Raw genomic sequence first — 22660 nt, forward strand, 5'->3', positions numbered from 1 at the left:
ATTCCTGTGATTAAAGCTGAATTTTCAAGATCATTACTCCAGTCTTCAGTGTCACATGATCCTTCAGAAATAATTCTAATACTATGATTTGGTGCTGATTAAACATTTCTGATTATCATCAATTTTGAAGACAGTCAAAGTTTTTGCTGCTCAATATCTTTGTGGAAACTGTGATGCATTTATCCCCCTAAATTTGATAAATACAAAGTTCAAAAGAACATAATTTATTTGAACTGAACAATTTTGTAACATCATATTTTTTTTTTTTTAAATGCAGTAAAAGTCTTAATTTTTTATAAAAAAAAAAATCTTACTGACCCCAAATATATGCAAAACTATGTATATATTAACAGATTTTTTTTGCAGACGTTCTGAACTAAAAATAAACAGAGGTGTGGAACAACATGAGTGAAAAATGACAATTCAGATTTTTGCCAGAAGTATTTGGATTTGAGCTGGGGAAGTTGGTCACGGACTGGAGTAAAAGCAAAATATTTGGGGAAGGCTGGTGTGCTCGATGTCCTTTAAACTCGATCTGAAGGCCTTCCTAAGTCCCAGAAGCTGACGGCACGATTTGAGCGGATGCGAGCCTGCGCTCAGCTAAACAGGGTGAGTTCAGCGCTGTATCTGTGATTGGCAGGATTAGGCTGAGGCGTCTGCGAAGCATCCATGTTGACAGACAAGCAGAGGAAGGACTTTAGTGCTTAGCGTGCTGAGGTTCAAGAAGGGGAAAAAACATGATTGTCGGGCTTCAGAGAAGGCCCGGGGATCAGAGGCACTCTAAATGAGTATAATTATCCATTTCTGTTGCTCCACATTCCCAGAAGGCCATTAAGAAGACAGTACACCAACCTGAGAACCTTCTGAAAACATCTTGTGAGGATTGTAAAGAGCTGTTAATTTGCCCAGCATACATGTGGTGCTATTTCTGAAAAGTAATGCTTATGAGCATGCATGATTGAAAAGCTCATCTACTGTGTGCTTGTGCTCTAGTGCTGGTAGTCAACACTTTTATTAAAACATCTTGTACAAATGAATAGTATGATTCCGACTTGATGCTTAATTTATCAAATATAGAGACCCCTCTTTTTTTTTTTTTACTACTAATTTACTAATTCAATATTCCTTCACCTGGGTGTTCCTAGAGGAAATTTAAATCATTAGTTCAAGGTAATTGCTCATGAATTTTAAAATCGGCACAGTTCAAATTAAAAGCTGCAGGAAGATTGAAAGCAAACATTTTATAGCACATTGTGTGCAGCATGTATGGTACCAGAAGACATTAGCAGCATTGACCAAGCATTTTAGGTCTTTTTGGTAACACTTCACAATAATCTTTCATTAGATAGCATAAAAATGAAAATTAATTCTAAAGCATTTATTAATATCTATCTATCTATCTATCTATCTATCTATCTATCTATCTATCTATCTATCTATCTATCTATCTATCTATCTAAACTGATAGACACAGTTCAGCATGTATTGTACATAGACAAATAGTTTCTGTAAAAGAGAAATACTAGTAGTAGTATTGCATCTATGTGAGGAAACACAACAGCAACAGAATAATAGGAAGGCTCATGAATTTAAGCAATCTGATTTTCCCGTTGAACATAAGAAAAGCACATCGCTGAAATGCATTACAGGACTGTGAGCATTAAAAGGAGGTCTACAGATAACTGCACCAATTCACACAAAAAAGGCTGTAAAAATAGGACACAATGTACTGCATTAATATTAAAGGAATTTCCCGCACTGATTTTTCACAGGCATTTTACCTGAGTTTTAAATTGTTCTAGAGGTTGAATGATATGTGTAGAAACTTAATGGAAACGTACATGACATTATCCGTTAGATTTTTTTTTTCTTACTGTGCAAAGGGGAGGGAGGAATGGAATAACTTATTTCCGTTTCCGTTTGCACAAGCTCAAAACAAGCCAAACATATCTATCGATGATATATCTTTTCCTTTGTCTTTCCTGCAATATCTTCATTTAGACAAAATCAGCCTCACATGAGCCGGAAATTACAGCGTCTCTTCACCAGCACTTCATTAGACGTGCTATCTCATGCACCCTGTTTCTTTTTGAGAGCCTCAATTTGGATCGACATGAAGCTCTCTGCTGTGCTTTCTGCTAGAGACAGCCAAACCAGGGCAGGACAAAACAACCGAAATAACAAAATCATACAGGATTGTATTATACAACAAACAGAGCTTCAGTTGGAACATAGAAATGAGGCATATACCTTTCTTTGTGAACATTTCAAAAGAAAGGAGGAAGAAATAACTATAGCCCAAAAAACATCAGCTCTGTAACTGCCATAGGAAACAATCTCCATAATGGGCATGAGTCATGCATGAAATCACCTTGTTGTGTATGGAGATTATGTTTCAATCCAGCATGATACGTGCACATAGCAGTGTGTGTAACTGAACACGTCTGTGCTGAATATGAAATTGAAGCCAGAAGCAATTTTTAGACAACGTACAACCCATAATCCTCCAGAAAAGACAATGCATCAATCTTGCACTTCCAAAAGTACACTTTCTTGACATAAATGAAAAAAAAACTAAACAAACAAACAAAAAAAACTATAAAAAAGCACATGCTAATGTATTCATTGCATAAGAGGAATTACAGAAGGTGATTGCTGCATGTTTCAAGATTATGCATCATAAAATCAACACAACTGATTTAAATAAAAACGAGAATGAAAAACTTACACATTTTTGGCAGCTGGGTCATTGCTGTTATGCAGTACCATTTCAACTTTAAACATTTAAAATATATATACATGTAAAAGTGTGTTGTGATGTCAAGTTTTAGAGTGACACACAACTAATACCACAAAACAAACAATATTCATCAGAATCATTGCTATTATTAATTAAACTGTAAATTGTGTGCTGCTTTTACTAAATTAATTAACGATTAAAATAATGAAAACATTCTGATTTTGTTTAAAGGGGAAAAAAAATTGAATATTTCTTAATAAGCAGGTTTTGATTTTAGAAGTGTGCAGGAACATGACAAACATAACAACATTGGCAACATTTCACAATACCAAGCCTGTTTATTAAACTGTGATATCGTGACAAAATCAACTGATATGATTTTCATCTTTTAAAATTGTGATTTTTTTTTACATATACTGTAGGGCATGGAAATGTACAGCATGGGAGGAATGACCCAGTTGTTTGCACTCAAGCTGCCCTCAATCACTGATCATCATATACTAATTGAATGGGACTATGCAGTCGGATCTTTCCAGTCTTTTTACATTTACAGTCATGCATTGGGAGCTTTTCTTCAAAGTGACTTAAAGTGCATTTAAGGTTGACATTTTATTAGTATGTGTGTTCCCTGGGAATCGACTCAAGACCTGAGTGTTGCATGCTCCATCTGCTACAAATAGCGGATATAAGTTCAGCAATCAACAATTTACACTGGCGTCAGAAAACTTGTTTACATATTATTACCGTTCACCCAATGTGACTTTGGCTGTTGTGTGACTATGATATAAGGGCTATTGTTAAACGGCTTGAAACAATCAAGGAGTGATACATCAACCTGCTGTATTATTTTAGATTTTTTTTTGGCCAGACATCACAAAGGGCTGGGATGCAGGGAGTCGGTAATGCAACGCTTGCCATTTATCAAACGACAGGGTTACCATGGCTGCCTATCTCTAGGTGCAGTTTTGTGAACAAACAAATAAAAACAGTTGTAATAAATACAGCATGAAGTCTAAACCAACACACAACCCATCAGGGTGTCACAGGCACCAGTGCTGATAAGGAAAATACATCAAAAAATATTTTAAATTACTCCAGGATCGTTAGACACATAAAAACATAAGGTTATCGCTGACTATATGAGAGTGGTCTCATTTGCATTTTTCATATGCATTTGAGCAAAGTGTACGAGAACATTTTGTAGTGTTAAATAAATACGATTAAGTTATATATGTGTGTGTATATATATATATATATATATATATATATATATATATATATAATACATACATACATACATATACAGGCGATATAACACAAATACTAATGAGATCATGTCGGGAAGATATTGCAGAAAACAGTAAATAACATGTTGAATTATTCAAACAAGCTTATAAAATGTCATATTAACTAATGGAGTAATGGATAAAAAAAAAAAAAACAGCAAAAGATACGCTCTTGAGAAAACACTTGAGAATAGTCAAAGGTTGGTGGGATCCTTTTAACAGAATTACACATTTGCATTCATTTCAGGTAGTTTTGTGTCTTTTTCTTTTTCCCTTGACAGAAAGATGTGGACAAGTAATCACAGCGAGTTTTTACGAAAGAAAACATTGCCAATGGGCAAATACTCATCCAGAAGTTTTAGGTGAAACAGAAATCCCCAAACTCGCGCTGGCCTACATTAAATTATATTTAGCCCTGGTGAAATGAGAACAGCATCACGGCGCTGACGTCAACGTCAGGTTTCCTTTCTAACTTCAGTTGTTAGTTTAGCCCAATGAAACCTAAAGGGAGTTGAGACAAAAACAAATCAGTCGTGTTTTCGCACATAAAACAGCCTGCAGCTCCTGCAGAGGGGCCTTTTGGTGTCTCTTTGTTATGCTTATTTCTCTACCAGTTTAAAGCTGTTAATCTACCAAAAATACACTAATTAAAACAATTTTCCACAACAATCTGGGAAGATGAAGCCATGTCGGTTGTCATTTGAAGTACACGAATGCAGTCGTATGAAGCACAGTTGGCCATGTTTATGGTAATTTCCCTTGGATTAGCCAGTAACCAACAGGTGTCTAGTTGCTATGGCAACCGCTGGCACTTACCAGCCCATAAGCACGCCTAACTGTGTTTCTCACAGCATCCAAGAACTTGGCTACGAGCAGCGCGCTTTATTCGTTTGAATGGATGAAGCATGCAATCTGAATGCTTTAGCTTTATAAACCACTTTATTTGCTTCTTAGGCCTTGCCCACTGTCCAAATCGACTGGATACCACTGGACACTTGATTTTAAGGATAAACACAGGCAGGTACAAACCCCTAAACCATTCAATGCGTAATTATCTCCATTAGCTCTTGGCATAGCTTGAGCAAGTAAAGCAATATATTTCCAATTTTGCATTACATAGAAATTTCCATCGCCCAGCATGAAGGACAAAGCTTGAATAAATATAAAAGTTTATAAAAATAAAAAAGTAGGGGGATAAATGGTTGCACTTTATTTTACAGCACATGTACTTATGTGTACTTAACTAAAAAAGTAGGCTAGTGGGTGATATAAGGTAGCTACACGGGTTCAGGTTAGGTTTAGATGTAGGTTCAGGGTTAGTACCTAGTTATTATCCAGTTATTGCAATTACTATAATAAGTACATAGTACGTACTACTAAAAAAAAAAAGAAAAAAAAGAAAAAAGTTCAGATGCAAAAGCCTCTAAGTGCCATCTGAAATTTTCTTCTAAAATGATCATTTTTATCAAGCTCGTATATTTAAGTTCAGTAATTTCACTTAAATGGCAAAGAAAATTACCTATTAATTGCCATTTAAGTGAAATTACTGAACTTAAATATACGAGCTTGATAAAAATGATCAATCTAGAAGAATATTGCAGATGGCACTTAGAGGCTTTTGCATCTGTACTCTTTATATATATATATATATGATATATAATTTACAAAAGACAGAAACACCCCCAAACAGCAGTTACAGACCTGTGGAGAGGCATGCAATGCAAAACATTGAATTGATCGGATCAAAACACCCCACATTTGAGGCCAAAAAATTGCATTACAAAAGAAATTGATAAAGACATGCACAAATAAATAACTAAATCATTCAGAAAACCCATACGAATAGTTGTGTAAACAAATTAGCAATAAATAGCAAACAAGACTTTGAACATCTCCAGGCCAGCCAGCAAACTAGTATTGTTACAGAGGCTTAAAATGACTCCCAACCTGCAAAATCAACGCACTTTAACGTTTCCCCACGGCTCAAGGAGTTCCATTAAATACCATGATTAAACTAATCAACAGACTCATTGGTGCCTGTCAGATATCATCGCTGCCTTCTCAATTAGCCAAACCTCCTTGAACTCAATTGCAAATGTTGTCAATCGCATGCCATCTCCCTCCCAGGTCCTCTCTGCTGCAGTGACACCCCCCTAAAATGAGATAAGTGAAATAATCAGTGGGGAAATTAAACATCGTAGCATCCCCTGACGGCCCCTCCCAAAGCCCATCATGCCGATTAAGAGGCATCATTTGAGATTTGTGGATTTGGAAGTATGCAATTTGTGTTTTTTGTCTTACTTTTGTGCCACCAAACCGGTAATGCAGCCCTCGCTGTTCAAAACATCCTTCGGTTCAGAGCGCACATTAGCTCGGAAGCCAAAAACAATATCAGCTAATGGTACGAGGGACGGGCAAACGTGAAAATGGAGATAATTTTGGTGATGGGGCTGGAAACATTCAGTACCATATTGCACAGTTTTGGAATGCATCCTAAACATGCAACAGCTGCGTGTTTTTCCCCCCGAAACCGTAGAAGAAAGACACCCCTGGCATTTGACCTTGCCATGCAGATATCCTTGACGCAGATGGATGCAAATGATTTTTCCTTGCTGTAGAGCGTGAACCCAGGAGACTGATCCTGAAGACTCCAATTATGTTTTTGCGATTCAATGCACAACATTTTATTTATGTCTGTTAATCCAGATTTTCTCGATCAAAAATGACAGAAAACAAGTAACACAAAATCCAAAACACTTCATGAAATAAGTTTAAACGGTTAGGCATGGAAAATCAAAATAAAAAATGCACAGTCACCTGACAATCAGCCCTTGCACATTATTAATTACATTAACATCCCTCAGCAGCACATCGGTGTGTAACAGTATGTCAAGGTCGGTCCTCTCATAATAGCCCCTTTGTGGCTTTACAAAGCTGCGATTCACCCTCTTCAGCTTATAAAGACAAGTTGTCAGGTTACCCAAATTATTCAAGCCCCTCATCCTCAGATGCAACCTTCATTTTCCGCAGCTATAAAAAGATCCACATCATGCTCAAAGTGGAATAGGACCCTTGAGCCTAGTGAGGCACTGGGTACAAAGCAGACCTCTTTATCATTGAGTAGAGGGCCAGGTCAGCTTGCCTCCTCGCTTCCTCTCAACACTTGACACAGCAATTTAAAATCCACCGGCAGATACAGCTGTACCAATATTTTAGTCCGTCGTGGTATACAGGGCAAACGGGGAAGTTCTTTTAAAGCACCTTTAAAGATCAAAGTAGCATCGGAAAAATCCATCGATCCAAGAGCTTCTAAACAACTAGCAATCTCCAAAACGAGTTTGAGATTGATCGATGCAAACCCTCATTTTAAAGTCTTCTGCTTGCATATATACGTTGCTTTATCACTTGGGTCATGCAAGAATGCTGTAATTTCACCTGTTCGTAATAATAGCTTATTACGGCAGAAAAGCTCTTATCGATTTCTTGTTCTTTCCCACACCCTAAGAATAGTTTACCCTATTTAGTACAGTATTGTGTGCTCTGCTCCCCTGCTTGAAGAATAAGGGGTTTGTGAGCAGAACAGATACATAGGTTCACCGAGTATCAGCTTGGTGCATTGATCTGAGCTATTGAATTAACTCCTGTCAACTCACAATGAGCCTGCGATTGTTGGTTACCTGGCGAAAGCTGTTATCAAGCTCGTTTTAATTTCCAACAAAGATCTATAAGAACCGGACATCATATTTATTGATGACATAAACATATTTTGGTCAATATAGTGCAATAAGTGCAAAGCAATCAAAACAATGAAAACGATAAGGGAAAGAGAATTGCGAATGCTTGTATAAAAATAGGTGTTACATTAAAATATCAGTATTACACAACATAATTATTACTTCAATTATTATTTATGAATTTTGATATAACATATTAAAAATACATATTAAGAATGAATACACATATTCATTTTTAATATATAATATTTCTTCTAATGTTAGCTGGGAAGACCCTATGGCCTTCCATCTTCCAAAAAAGTGCAGACAGCATACAAAGACACTTTTCCTTTGAAATCGTTAAATGATGCAAAGTCTCTCTTCGACATTGGGGTGTGCCACTGCTCAAAAAAAGCCACTTGTACAATGCAAGCTACAGTAAGTGATCGGAAACTACAAACAAAATGTTCGTACAGAGAATCATGGGACATGACACACATAATATTGATGAGCATTGAAATTTTTTTGAAAATACATGGCAAAGAGTATACCAATAAATACAGTACTTACTTACAGACTAAAGCAGAGGAATTGTCCTGCTCGATTGGATGCGCTGCTGTATAGTGTTTATGTCAGAAAGTGTTTTTTTTGTTCCTCTCTCTTTTGATCTTGTATGTGAAAGCCCTCCCGACCCCCTTAAATTCACAATAGTTGTATGATTATATTCCTGAAAATGTATTTGGGTGAGATTAACCTGTACACTTAGATTTATGCGTATTCAATCATTGACTTAAAAAAATAGATTTTGCATCGCCAGTTTTATATCACAACTCGTGCTTTCATCCAAGTTCAGCGAGCACTATTTATTTATTTTCATTCTTAGTTATTTCTGTAATGCCATGTGGTTCTGAAATTAAAGTAACATAGTTCGGCACACCCCACTGAAGGTTTTGGATTTTTTTTTGTTTTTTTTTTAAGTTGGTGTATATTGTGCCAAGGCACCCTCCAGTTTGAGTCAGTAAAAGGGGAAAAATGCGTCTACTGCATTTATAGATAGACCACGGTTTAAAACTGGCTCTGTGTTGTCTGTTTCTCAAGAACTTCGAGGTAGTCCGGCTCTATTTGAAGTTTTGCCTTTAGTTCCAAATACTCATTTCTATTGGGCTCCACAAAGACAGTACTTGGCGCTGTACCATAAAGCATAGTCTCTCGTATTCCTTCAGGATGTAAGAACTGGCGCCTCACGTCGAAGTTTGGTTGGTATGTGTATGGGACAGGGCCAGTGTACTTATATTCAAACCTGCTGCCAGCAGTCGATGGAGATTTATCTGGCTCCAGAATTCCTCTAAAGAAGTGTTCTGCATCCTGAACAGGAGACGGCTGCTCACGAGGCTCTATGGTGCTCACCGTGTAATTGGGGCTCCTCAAGGTGACCTCCTGGTCCTCATCAGCATTACTCCTGTAGGTGACCTTGAGTTCGTGCAGGTCGGGGTAATCCTCCACGGCGTTCCCTTCCCGGGACCTGTAGATTGGGTTTTTGCACATGTGACCTAATGGATGGGGGATGTACTCATAGACGTGACCCGCTGGGGCCTTGACCTTGGGGACAGAGCGATTGCTATAGAGATTGTACTGCAGGTTGAAGGAGCTCACGTCCGAGTTGTTTGTGCTGGTCCGGTCGCTCTGAGACTTTTTACGCCTCTTCATCACCACCACAAACAGGCCGGCTGCCACAAACACGGACATTATGAAAACAAGAAGGAGGCTGAGAATCAGAACAGACAAAGGGACATTACTGGAAGTGGTGTTAAACCTCTGGGGTGTCTCGGTGGTGGTGATCCGGTCTGCTGAAGGCTCCTCGGAAGGAACCACGGTGGACACGATGACGTCAGAGTAATCTGGACATAACTGCTCAGAAGGGACAACCCGCATATCCTGCTCCGCAACCCGCTTGGGTGTCACGCATTTGACGTCGTTCACCACCGTTCCAGTGTTCAGCTGCTCCAACCAGATTTTCATGCCAACCGCATCGCAGGTGCAATCCCAAGGGTTCTCGAACAGGTCAATCTGAACCAATGCTTTCAGCTGGTCTAGAACTCCACTCACAGGCAGGTTTTGAAACTGGTTGCTGCGAAGGTTGAGGCGGGATAGAGACAGACTAGAGAAGATGCCTCCTGGCAACGTTTTTAAAAGATTGTTATTGAGGAAAAGTAGCTGAAGGTTGGGCACAAAGCGGAAGGTGCCACCCACAATCTCTCGAATCTTATTATATTCTAAATACAAGTACTGCAGACTCTTTAGCCCAAAGAACATATCTGCTGTGAGTCTGTCAATCAAATTGCCATTTAAGTACAGCCTACGTAGGTTAATTAAATCCCCAAAGGCTCTGTCGTGTATGAGTGCTATCCGATTGTTTCCCAGGTGCAATAAATCCAGTCCCTCAGCCTCCACGAAGTCAGATCTACGTACGACGGGGATGTAGTTCCCCGTGAGGTACATCTTTTTAGGATTGTATGGCTTGGGCTTAAGATCTGATATGTTTTCAATCTTCCTTTCCTGGCAGTTGACATTGAGCCCCAGGTCAGAGATTTGCAGATTGCATGTACAGGTAGTGGGGCAGTCCAAAGGCACGGGAGATTTGGTCTGAAAAGCAATGATGGGCCCGTAGTTGTAGGGGTTGGCTGGGATTCGAGATGTGGGCTTGGACTTGGTTTTGCTGGATTGGCGGGTGCCCTTGGTCGGCCTAGATGAGGATCGCAGGACGGCCGAAGACGTGGCTGATGCTGTCACAGCTGCCGGTGTGGTCTGGAAATAGCTGCTGGTGCTGAGCGGGGGAGGTGGGCGCATCTCGTACTCTGATATGGCCCTTCTGGGACACAGTTCCTGCTTTGAGACCTCGTCCAGATCCCTGCCATGGAGCCTGAAAGGAGTCTCACAAACCACCTCCCCCACCAGAGCAGTGTAGGCGATGCTCTCCAGCCAAGCCTTAAGCGCAATGAGCTCGCAAGAGCAATTCCACAGATTTTCCTCAAGCTGTAATTCCACTACTTTGTCCATATGCTCCAAAAGGCCGATGTAAGGGAACATTTTTAAGCGATTTCCCCTAAGATCCAGGTGCGTCAAGGGCACATTTCGGAAAATGTTCGTGGGCAGAGAGGACAACAAATTGTCATTGAGAATCAGCACAGTCAGTTGATGAAGCCTGCTCAGAGCATTAGGTTCAATAGTGCTAATAAAATTATAGTCAATCTGCAGGTATTCTAGGCTCTCGAGTCCGGCGAAAGTGTCGTCCCGAAGAATGTCTATTTTGTTATTGTTCAAATGTAATCTCTTTAATCCCTGGAGTCCATTGAACGCCCCAGTCTCCACCTCAGATATGTCATTATTACCTAAATGCAAAATGGTAGCTCCAGTATAGTTGATGAAGTCATTGACAGACAATCTTTTTAGCAAATTACCTGTCAGTAAAAGATGGTACGTAGAAAATTGCACCGGGCTAATTTCCGACAGTCGCACAATGCCCCTGTTCTCACAACTGACTGTCAGAATGCCTTCCTTCTCCTCACAAGTGCACAGATTCCTACAGATCTCCCCATAATTGTCATACATCTCAACCAGACTCAGGGATGTGGCAACCAGCAATATTATTTTCAGTATCCAGATATGCATTTTCTTGTGCAGGAATGGCCCGGCTCACGGTAGTGCAGTTGTAGTTTTGGGTGTCATCTAGAAAAGGAAAAGATGTGATGAATGTCTGTTACATGGACATGCAATATCTACATATGCAAACTACATTACATGGTGGACAATCACAAGATGCTACAGGAATATCTCAAAAACAAATGACAGGATCCTTCCAATTTACGTAAAGCAAACTGTTCCTACTTAATTTGAAAGCAGATGCTGATATTAATAACCAATGTGCACTGTTCTTTAGCCTAAACTTTGAAAATGCAAGACATAATAAATGGATTTAATTTAATTTTAGGCTATCTGTGTTTAATAATATCAGAATAGTCTATATCGATATATATCAAATGCATCGATTTATTCAATACAATACATCATGTATATTATGTAATGCTCATAATATTTCAAACACAACCACATTATTTTCATCACGACACTCAGGCACATTTATGAAGACATACTGTAGAGGGGAGAACGAAGAGGGGAAAAAAGAGAAAACGTTATCGATCCTTAGAAATTCAAAGTAACATCGACTGGCACAAACACTATCCAATGCGCAATTTGGGAATGCATTTCCAACATACTCTCCGGCGGCATCTCAACTCAAAGAGGCAGAACGTAAAGCCAGTTGCATGCATTGAACAAATCGACATCTCCATGGTTTCCAACTTGAAAATCTGCCGTTGAACGAGACAGATGAGCAAATCTACATATCAATATCACTCAGCAAATCGCTTTAAATATCACGCAAGTAAAAACAAATGTTATCTCAAAACAGAGTCCATTTACATACACATATGCAAAAAATAAAATAAAAAAGAATACAGTATATATTCCCGTACTCACCCCACATATCCGACGACTTCAGTTTTTATCAACTCTCAACCAGTATCAAAGTTAAACGTCGGCGTGCACGACACATCTATGCTTCACAAAGGTGCCTATGTTGAATTTCTCCCTTTGATGCTATATGTGACAGTCATAGCTCGTCCCTCAGGCGACAAAGACGCGAGTTGATTAAAATCAAAACGCGACGTCATCGATTATAGCCCGATTTCATCTTGATGGGGAGCAAACAATACTATATTAAACCATTTTATTGTCTAGAAGCATTTGTATTCATGTTAATCAACCTCTCTCTCTCACTCCCTCTCTCGTTCTCCCCCCTCTCTCCCACATAAACACACACTTGGACGCACAAAGACACGCACACACACATTCACACTCACACATTCACAGATACAGCACATAAGTCTAAAGTATATATTAGCCACGTTAATCATCTAGGGTTTCAATTTTATAAAAGAAACAAAAATTAAGTAAACAACAATATAACTGAGCCGATCCATTACAAAACAGCTCATTCATCGCGCACCCAAGCCGGTCTTTCCAAAGCAACGCGTAATGCTTCATAACTGAGGCTCTTAAATCTAACGCCCGAAGCGTGTGAAGCACATATGAAGTTGTGTAACGCATGCATAACTGAATATTTCAAAAGACAGCACAAGTGTTCATGAGGCAGTTTCAATGGCAGCGAGATAACTGCGTTTCAGCACCACGGACAGCTCCAGCCGCAAGAAAACGGGGCTTCGTATAAGATTGCTTGCTTTGCTTTGGAAGACCATCCATGTTGCTTACCCGCTTAAACGTGGTAAATTCGAAAACATAATTAGCACGGCCAATCTATAACCTTGAAGACACTGGTCCCTCTTCAGCCCGACTGTATAATAATCCGTGAAGTGGTTCGTGATCAGCCTGGGTATCACAAACTCTCGCTGGAAACGTGACGGTCAGCAGGCTGAAAAGAGGAAAAACGCAAGTTTAGGAATTTCTCTTGATGTGCATTGCCATTCCCTGGCACAATCCAACCAGTGCAGTGTCCATTTTAAACGGAATGTATCCACAAGCAAGGCAGTCTATCCTTTTTTTCACAGAAACGGACGCGCAAAGTACGCATCCCCGAGACGCTTGTGAGTGGTACAGCTGGTATCGCGTTGTATATTGCCGGATGTACATGTGATTTCTTCGCTGATCTCTGGTTCCTCCAATGCTGTGTTGTCTGTTTTCATATTTTTTTGTTTTATTTTTGTTTTGGCAAGAGGTTCCCATAAATCCGTCTTTGGAGATGTGTTGCCATCTTAACTAGACTTTCAACTAGTGGAACTTGGATTTCCATTGGCTCACTGTTGCTGTACTGTCGTCAGATCAATTGTAAATTTGGGGCAGGGTGGAATATTTATGAGAGGACTTAAAATAAGAGCTTCGTGCACAATATGTTGCTCGCACACTGCCCTCTCTCTAGCTTATTTTACGCAACAGAACAATTGAAGGGTAATGGCGATGGTAAGACAATCGGAGAGAGAAAGAAGAGGAAGAAAAAAAAGACACAGTGTGTGTGTGTGTGTGTGAGAGAGAGAGAGAGAGAGAGAGAGAGAGAGAGAGAGAGAGAGAGAGAGAGAGAGAGAGAGAGAGAGAGAGAGAGAGAGAGAGAGAGAGAGAGAGACCCATAGAGGGCAGTGTAATTCGGTAAAATAAGCTTTTTCCATCTGTATGCAGTGCACGAAACATTTAACTTGTTATATCCTATACCTCAGTTCCATTTTGCATAATGGGCACAAAGTATATGCCAATCAAAATTGCAGCTAATTTACTTTGCACAAAATAAAGGTCTAATAATGCATGAGACTGGCAATGCAAACTTTTTTTTTATTATTATTATTTTTATGTGTGTTGTCATTTACACAAGCTAGTTGAGAGAGAAAGACATCAACCAATGTCCAATCAGCCACATCACCCTTAAGGCAGAGATCAGCAAAGCTTCCTAAGCTTGCATGGAGCAAGCTTTTACTTCTAATCCCTGATCTTTCATTTGGGAGAAAGATAAGCTAAATGACAGGCAACCTTCAACATTGGCTTTCTGATTTTTCACCTGGAGGCTGATACTGTACAGTGTCGGATAAATATAATGTTTCCCCCAAAAGTATGACAGCTGAAGCCACACCTAAAGATGCATGAACTCATTGCATTAGTTTACAAAATATCAAAAAAAGGAAAAACACAAACAAACTAAATTGGTTTCAGATGATAAAACATTAGATTTACTGCTCAAAATACACAGACAAAATATTTTAACAGTATTTCAACAAGCAAAATATTTGTAATATTTTTTTAAGCAAAATATTTCAGAAAAAAAAAGGTTTTAAAATGATAATTAAATATTTTTTTTTTTTAAACAAATGCAAAATAAGCAAGTAAGAATAATAATGATATAAACATATATTGACAGAAAGAAGAAAAATATATAAAAAAAATATTGTTGGAATGTCTTCCAACATATATAGGATGTTCATATATATATATATATATATATATATATATATATATATATATATATATATATATATATATATATGATTCATTATATTAAACATGACTCAAATTATTTGGTTCGTGTTTTTTTTTTGTGTATTTTTTTTTTTGTATCTAATGTAGTGACATTTTTAAGCATTACATAAGCATTTTTAGTGTGGCTATCACACACTAAAATATCCAAATACACACATACCAAGCCTGAAGACCAGTGCTACATGTTTTCTTAAACACATCACCCTCTTTAACTGCCAGCCGTTGATTTATAAGGGCTCAGCTCCAATTACACCTCAAGAGCCACTGAGCACTCCGAGTGTAAATAGAATTAACTCCAGCATGCTAAAGCTCGTATGTCCTAAGGAATCTCCTTCTTTGTCCTCTTTTGTATGATAATTTGTGATGTCCACCTCTCTTACCATTCCAATGAGGACAGTAAGCAAGTGTGACATCTACGACATCTTTAGCGTGGCATTGAAATTAACCACTAAGATGCATTAAATTATTTAAGTCACAGGCTGTGGCTAATCGCATTAAACTGCTACAGTTATAGGACATTTCCTGTTGTGAAGGACAAATCTCCAAAACTGAAATACCATTAACGTAATCGTTCAGAAAGTCCCACTCAGCATAGTACACTCAGAATGCAGATTCAGCCAAAATACATTATAGTCACTGTGCCGCAAAAATTACGGCTTCACGGTATCTGTAGTGCACACTTTATATGAATAGGTGTCCCATTACTTTTTTTTTTTTTTTTGTCATCTGAACTATATATTATCTAACATTAAATCAACACATCATCATGGTGCTGTTAAATGCTTGATTCAGGGTTAGACTTTCTATGTGCAATTTTCAATAACTGCACAGCTTTAAAGTATATAAATGGTAAAATTGGCAACCATTTCCATTCTCAAATTTCCATTTTTATGTTATCTGAACAGCATTTACTAAACCAGAAAATATGTTAAATTGGCTTGAACTTGATTTTATTTGATGTATTTGTAAAAAAATTGTTTATATATATATCTTTTTTTTTTTTTTTACCATATACAGTAGAAGGACAACACACTCTCTTGAAATCTTTGAAATTACAGTAAATGCTTTGGAATTAGTAATGAAGACTATTTCTAACTAGTAATGACAACCTGGCTGTTTCTAAGCAATATGAATTAAAGTAATTCTACATAAAAGAGCATTTTATGAACTAACTAACAACTAACCAACAAATTGAGAGAGAATTATGCTAATAACTTTCCACCTGTAAGTAAGACACACATACAGTGCAATGAAAGCAGGTGTTAAAAGTTGACATGAAACAATTTTTTTATGTAGCATTTATGAATCTATATGTGAGGGGGTACTTTTAAGAATTAAAGCATATGTTGAATATGAACATTTTTATATCTGAACTCAGCTATTGCTTATGTAATATATTATGTCTATGAATGCCAAAGTCTAAAATGCCACACTGTCTACCTACACAAATGAATGCAATTCGTATACAGATATTGCATCAAGAACTGTAGGAGCGGCATTGTTTTCCCCACATATACACAAGGTTGGATGACAAAGTCTTGACTTGAAGAAGCAAAATACCTTTTAGCATATGTTGTGACCGACAAAGTCAACTGATTCTTCACTGCGGAAAGAAATAGTTTGGAACAAGAAAACTAAAGTTGCATTCAATCGAATCATCAGCAAATACTGGTATAGATGATTGGATTGGAATAGAGTTTGAAACATGTTGTCTTTACTCCTAAAGAAAGAGCTTAAAGGGATAGTTCACTTTGAAATAAAATTTTGGTATGTTTTCGCTTACCTCAAGGGCATCCAAGATGTAGGTGTCTTTTTTTCCGCATTAGTTTCAATTTTGATATTTTTAGGTCAAACCGTTCTTGTTTGTCAGTCATATAATGCAGGTCTATGGTCACTGTCTCAAAGAGCATGCACAGAGTCCAAATTAAACAATTCCCCATCGTAAGTACACATTGATGGCCTAAGACACGAAACGAGCGGTTTGTGTGAGAAAACAAACAGTATTTATATCGTTTTTACCTCTTATACGCAGCCATGTCGAAGTGATCTGATCTGACGTGTACGCAGACTGGTGCATAGATATATACACTAGATGTCGCCTTGGCTACGGTTACTTTCCAATGAACTGCAGTAGCCAAGGCAACATCTAGTGTATATATCTATGCACCAGTCTGCGCACACGTCACACAGCAGGATGCGCCCGCGCCCTTAGATCACTTGGACGTGGCTGTGTTCAAGAGGTAAAAACTATATAGATACTGTTCGTTTTCTCACACAAACCGCTCGTTTCGTGTCTTAGGCCATCAATTACGATGGGGAATTGTTTAATTTGGACGATGGGGAATTGTTTTAATTTGGACTCTTTGCGATGGTGACCATAGACCTGCATTATACGACTGACAGACAAGAACGGTTTGACCTAAAAATATCAAAATTGAAACTACTGCGGAAACAAAGACACCTACATCTTGGATGCCCTTGAGGTAAGCTAAAACATACCAAAATTTAATTTCAAAGTTAACTATCCCTTTAAACTCTCTTTGGCAGCGTACACTGTAAATAAATGTTTTCTCAATGTTGTAAATAAAACAATATATGCATGTTTTACATGAAAATACTATTTCAGTCTTTGGCAACCCTTTAAAGAAACTTAAAACAGGAGAAAGTTCTTACTTTGGATAATGTTGGCTGGTTTCAGAAGACGTAGACAAATTCTATTTTCCAGAGAAATAGCGTGATATACCTTGCGCTTTAGTACATCTAACTCAATCTCTTTGCCCTCCACTATGGTATTTCCCAGAAAGGCTGGGAAAAACCACACTTTTAATGCATGTAAAAGCCTTCCCACAAAGCACACCATAACCCTCCGGCCAGATGTCTCTAGACCTAACTTTACCGCAATAAAACGAGAGCTCACATATATGTTTCATTTATCAGCCAGTCATAAATCATATAAAGAGGTACTGAGGCATAACAAACACATCACTCCTGGATATTACAGCCAGTGTGAGAGTGCATATTCCATCTTGGCTTCTGCTCATAATGCAGGTCTTTGAAGGGGTTGTAATCAAAAGTTTCAAAGTTAAAGCGCAGCATTTATCAGCTGGCGCTCTGATGTAAAATGTCGACTAGGATTCTGACTGTGGCGAGACAAGATTACCTGTTTGACAGGTAAGACAGATTGGTAAGACACAGGGAGGCTGTATATGGGCTCACCTTTGTCAATGCACTCTAAAGCAGAACCTTATTTCACCATATTGTGTGTTACTTTCTCCCATTCATAGTAATATGAAATAAATGAATATGAAGCCAATAATATGTGTGCTGTCTTTGTATATCTATATATCTTTAAGTATGTTTCTATGTGGGTTGAGGTTTGTTAAAATCACTAACCCAAAGCATGAGCAATAGTATTTAGCCTTAGCAAACACCCTGAATAATTACATTTGACATTGCCTTTGCAAGCGAAACGAGAGCAGGTTGTGGAACTGTGAAATCAAGAGAATAAAATACATTATGCATGGCTTTACATCTGAACAACAAGGTTAATGTAATTTTAACCTTACTCTTGTTCCACGTCATTTTCAACATCATGGAACATTTATATATCTTGTTAGCCTGTGAGAAGCCACAATAATATTAATAGACGTGTATCTGTAGAGGTGCTCAATGCTTTCTTTTCATCACACTGAAATTATGAGGGAGCCTTTGATGTCTATCAGCTGTCCATAACCTCTCATAGCTCTTCGGACAACACTATTTATTCTCATTGACCCCAGACAAGCAGGCAACCTCTGAAAGTAGAAACCGGCAGAGTAGAATTATTTTTAGACTGATCTTCCACAGCTTGCTTTAGTTATAAGACACAATGACATCAAATGTGCCCCATATGCTGTTTCAGATGACACTTCTATAACCAGTTCAAGTGACCCAACATTCATTTAACAATTCATGACATATATATATATATATATATATATATATATATATATATATATATATATATATATATATATAGTCATCAATATTTGGAGTGGATCAGAAACTTTCATCAAAGTTATACATGAATTTTGAACAATACCCGTTCTTGTCTTAGGACAACTTTGGTTAACGTTTTTGATCCACTTCAAATATTTACAGATAATATTAATATGAGTTCACAAAAGTTGCATGCATAATAAAATAATTAGCAAAATTATGTTATATATACACTAAAATATGCACTTTATAAGTTTCTTATGCACACCATGGCTGTGTTTATTTGATCAAGGATCAAATACAGTAAAAACAATGATATTGTGCAAATATTATTAACATTTAAAATAACTGTTTTCTATTTGAATATATATATATATATATATATATATATATATATATATATATATATATATATATATATATATATATATATATATAAAGAAAAAAAGTAATGTATTCATGTTATGCAAAGCAGAATTCTCAGCATCATTACTCCAGTCTTTAGTGTCACATGATCCTTTAGAAATCATTTGAAAATGCTCATTTCCACAAATAATAATAATAATAATAATTAAATAATGAGACAAAGACATGTCTTCTGCTTAATATTATTATTATTATTATTATTTTTTTTTTATAATTTATTTTTTTTGGAAATGCTGATGCTCAGAATTATTTGCTGAAGAGAAAGTTCAAAAGGACAGAATTTATTTTAAATGTTTTTTTGTTTGTTTTTTAACAGTACAGTCACATATATATATATATATATATATATATATATATATATATATATATATATATATATATATATATATATATAATACATATAATATGAATGTCTGTCACTACAGTCTCTGTTCCATAACAGAGGACCAGACCAATACAGGAAGGCAACAATATGGGCATCCCCTAGACCCTGTCGATCTGCTTCTGGCCATCTCCCAGGACCACTGCCCCATTGAGACCTACATAGAGGAATTCCTCCACCTCGCCCACCAGGTGTCCTGGAAAGAGGCAGCCCTCAAGCACATCTTCCGGATAGGTCTGGACAATCTATTCTTTAGGCAATTCCCAGTCACTGCCACCACGTGTTCCTTGAGGGAATATATTGACAACATCATGTGGGTGAGTGGATCGTCCTACACAATAGAAGCAGTTTCAGATTCTCTTTCCGTCCCCGCTGCCCTTCCAGAATCTTGTCCCGTCATGGCCGCCACCCTTCCAGAGTCTTGTCCCGCCGAGACCACCCTTCCAAAGTCTCATCCCGCCAAGACCACCCTTCCAGAGTCTCGTCCCACCGAGACCGCCCTTCCAGAGTCTCGACCCGTCGAGATCACGCTTCCAGAGTCTAGTCCCGCCGAGATCACCCTTCCGGAGTCTCGTCCCGCCGAGACCGCCCTTCCCGAGTCTCGTCCCACCGAGACCGCCCTTCCAGAGTCTCGACCCGTCGAGATCACGCTTCCAGAGTCTAGTCCCGCCGAGATCACCCTTCCGGAGTCTCGTCCCGCCGAGACCGCCCCTCCCGAGTCTCGTCCCACCGAGACCGCCCTTCCAGAGTCTCGACCCGTCGAGATCACGCTTCCAGAGTCTAGTCCCGCTGAGATCACCCTTCCGGAGTCTCGTCCCGCCGAGACCGCCCTTCCCGAGTCTCGTCCCGCCGAGACCGCCCTTCCAGAGTCTCGTCCCGCCGAGACCACCCTTCCAGAGTCTCGTCCCGCCGAGACCACCCTTCCAGAGTCTCTTCACGTCATGCCTGCCGAGCCTGAGCTTCTTCACGTCATGTCAGCTGCACCCTCGTCTCCGCCCGCACATCCAGCTCCACCCTGGTCTCCCGAGCTGCCGGCACCGCCCTGGAGTCTACATACCCTGCTCACCCTCCGGGTAAAGACTCCAGGACACCCGCCCCCCTCCCCGGTTACGCCATCTACAGTTCGAGGACGCGCCTACCGGGAGGGGGGAGTACCGTCACGGTCACCAACTAAGTCACCACCTCCTCACTACTTTTCCCATCATCCTCCCTGGCCTTTACCTGCATGCACTTCCCAATCACAGAGATCGCTGTCACCTGCACCTGCACATCATCTTCATCAGCACAGTCAGCATAAAAGCACTCACCTTACAGTCTCTTTGTCTGGTCTCGTTTGAGTAAGGACTCACTTCCCTGTCTCTCTGACATTCCAACGATTGATGTTTAAGTGTGATCGTCTCCCGTCCTGTTCATCCAAAGTATCCTTTGTCTTCCTGGTTCCTGTCATCATCCAGCTACTTACCTCTCTCCGTTCCATTGTGTGTACTCCAGTGATCTCTCACCACAGCATCCACAACCACCTCTGTCATCTGCTAAAGAACAATAAACCTGTTTCTCACTTGTATCCTTTGTCTTGAGTCTCTGTTCCATAACAATCTGATCAATTTAATGTGTTATTGCTGAATAAATCTATCCAATTATCTATCTTTCTGTCTATTTTTTGGATATTTTGTTCAACTCCACAATCTTAGGTCTTTGAGTAATGTTCTTCATTTTAGACAGAAGCACGCTACTTTGTCAGCACTTTGATAATGTGAAATGGAATCTAGATGTATACTGCCTCAAACGTAACAAAAGTACACAAGCATTTCCTCTGTGACAGGTGCGGGTTTGAAGCGTCTCTCCGAGCAGACATATCAGTGCAGCTTCTGTCGTTTTTACAGTACATTACCCTGCAATGAAAAGTACAAAATTTACACTTCTACTGTAGAATTCAATCCATCAGGCTGAATCAAAATACATTTGATTCAACAAACAGCAAGCTACTCCTCGGCTGGATGCAAAAGTTCAAAAAGTTTATTTATATGGTTGTTTATTTATTTTTCGGGATCTTTGTGCACTCTGTACAGAGTGTTTCCGTGGCAGTTTTCTACATGCTTTAAATAGCTTTATTGTTCTGCTTTGAATCTTGTAACAAACAGAAGGAAAACTATTTAGCATGTGCAAAACTGCAGATGAACCGTGGTGGCTCTTTAATGACCTGGTCATTATTTTACACTTCTTATTGAGAGGATCACATTTGTTTGCCATTAGACTGAAATCCAGAGAAAGAAGAGGATACTCATGCCTATTACGCTGAGACCAAATTAATAGATTTCATAACTCACAATAGGAACTATTTGTCCTCCAGTTTAAATTGGTCGCTTAATTAAAACCACTTTGCAAATATGAATAAGAATATCATCATGCACACATCAATATTTTTTCAGAGCACGCATTAACCGCATTTTCGATTTTTCAATTATCAGATAAGAACATTTGCATTAATTTAAGTACATCTGATGTTATTTTCATTTGTCACTGACTGGCATAAATATGTAGAACAAAAGGGATTATCACAAGTTGTACACAAACCTCTCCATATTCAAATCAACAAAGAAGAGAAGATGACAGTCAAGAATCAAACAGAATTATCTGGTTCGGGGTGCAATATTCAAGAAACAGAAATGCAAATATTTGTCTGTCACAACATATAATTCAATGGACACCAATGAGTATTTATTTACCATGGAAAATCACTATGGAGACCCTGCTGGGACGACTTTCCATGCAAAGACTGTGTTAGTCAGTGGATCATTGATTTCTTTGCCCGTGATTCAGTCATGCTTCGGAGGTTCATTGGAATGAATGCTGAAGGACTGGAGATGTCTTTCTCAATGGGAGAAATCCTATTTCGAGCCTCCATTCGATATACAACATTGCTTTTGCAGAAAAGATCATTGTCACTCCTAGTTGGCATACTGTTAGAATGTTTGCAGTTTTAAAGACTGAATTGCCATGTTGAATGAAAACTATAGGCTTGAAAATATGCCATCACTGC

The 22660-nt window shown here is 38.7% G+C and overlaps 1 protein-coding gene across 2 annotated transcripts; it reads right to left on the reverse strand.

Moving 5' to 3' along the window:
- Positions 1-6387: 6387 nt before the first annotated feature.
- Positions 6388-13761, reverse strand: slitrk5 (SLIT and NTRK like family member 5). Of its 2 annotated transcripts, none has more exons than XM_082163711.1 (2): positions 13068-13761; positions 6388-11465 (listed from the first exon to the last, which is right to left on the reverse strand). In XM_082163711.1, exon 2 carries the CDS (start codon positions 11406-11408, stop codon positions 8805-8807), a length of 2604 nt encoding a protein of 867 aa, XP_082019837.1. In that variant the 5' UTR covers positions 11409-11465; positions 13068-13761; the 3' UTR covers positions 6388-8804. The 2 variants fall into 2 exon arrangements, with proteins under 2 accessions (XP_082019837.1, XP_082019838.1); XM_082163712.1 differs by lacking the exon at positions 13068-13761 and adding an exon at positions 12276-12683.
- Positions 13762-22660: the final 8899 nt, after the last annotated feature.

This window comes from Leuciscus leuciscus (assembly GCF_965113295.1).
Source record: "Leuciscus leuciscus genome assembly, chromosome: 3".
Classification (NCBI taxonomy): domain Eukaryota; kingdom Metazoa; phylum Chordata; class Actinopteri; order Cypriniformes; family Leuciscidae; genus Leuciscus; species Leuciscus leuciscus.

What these genes read in the sequence shown, in the direction of transcription:
- slitrk5 (XM_082163711.1), bottom strand. Translation starts at nt 11,408, where the DNA reads ATGCATATCTGGATACTGAAAATAATATTGCTGGTTGCCACATCCCTG.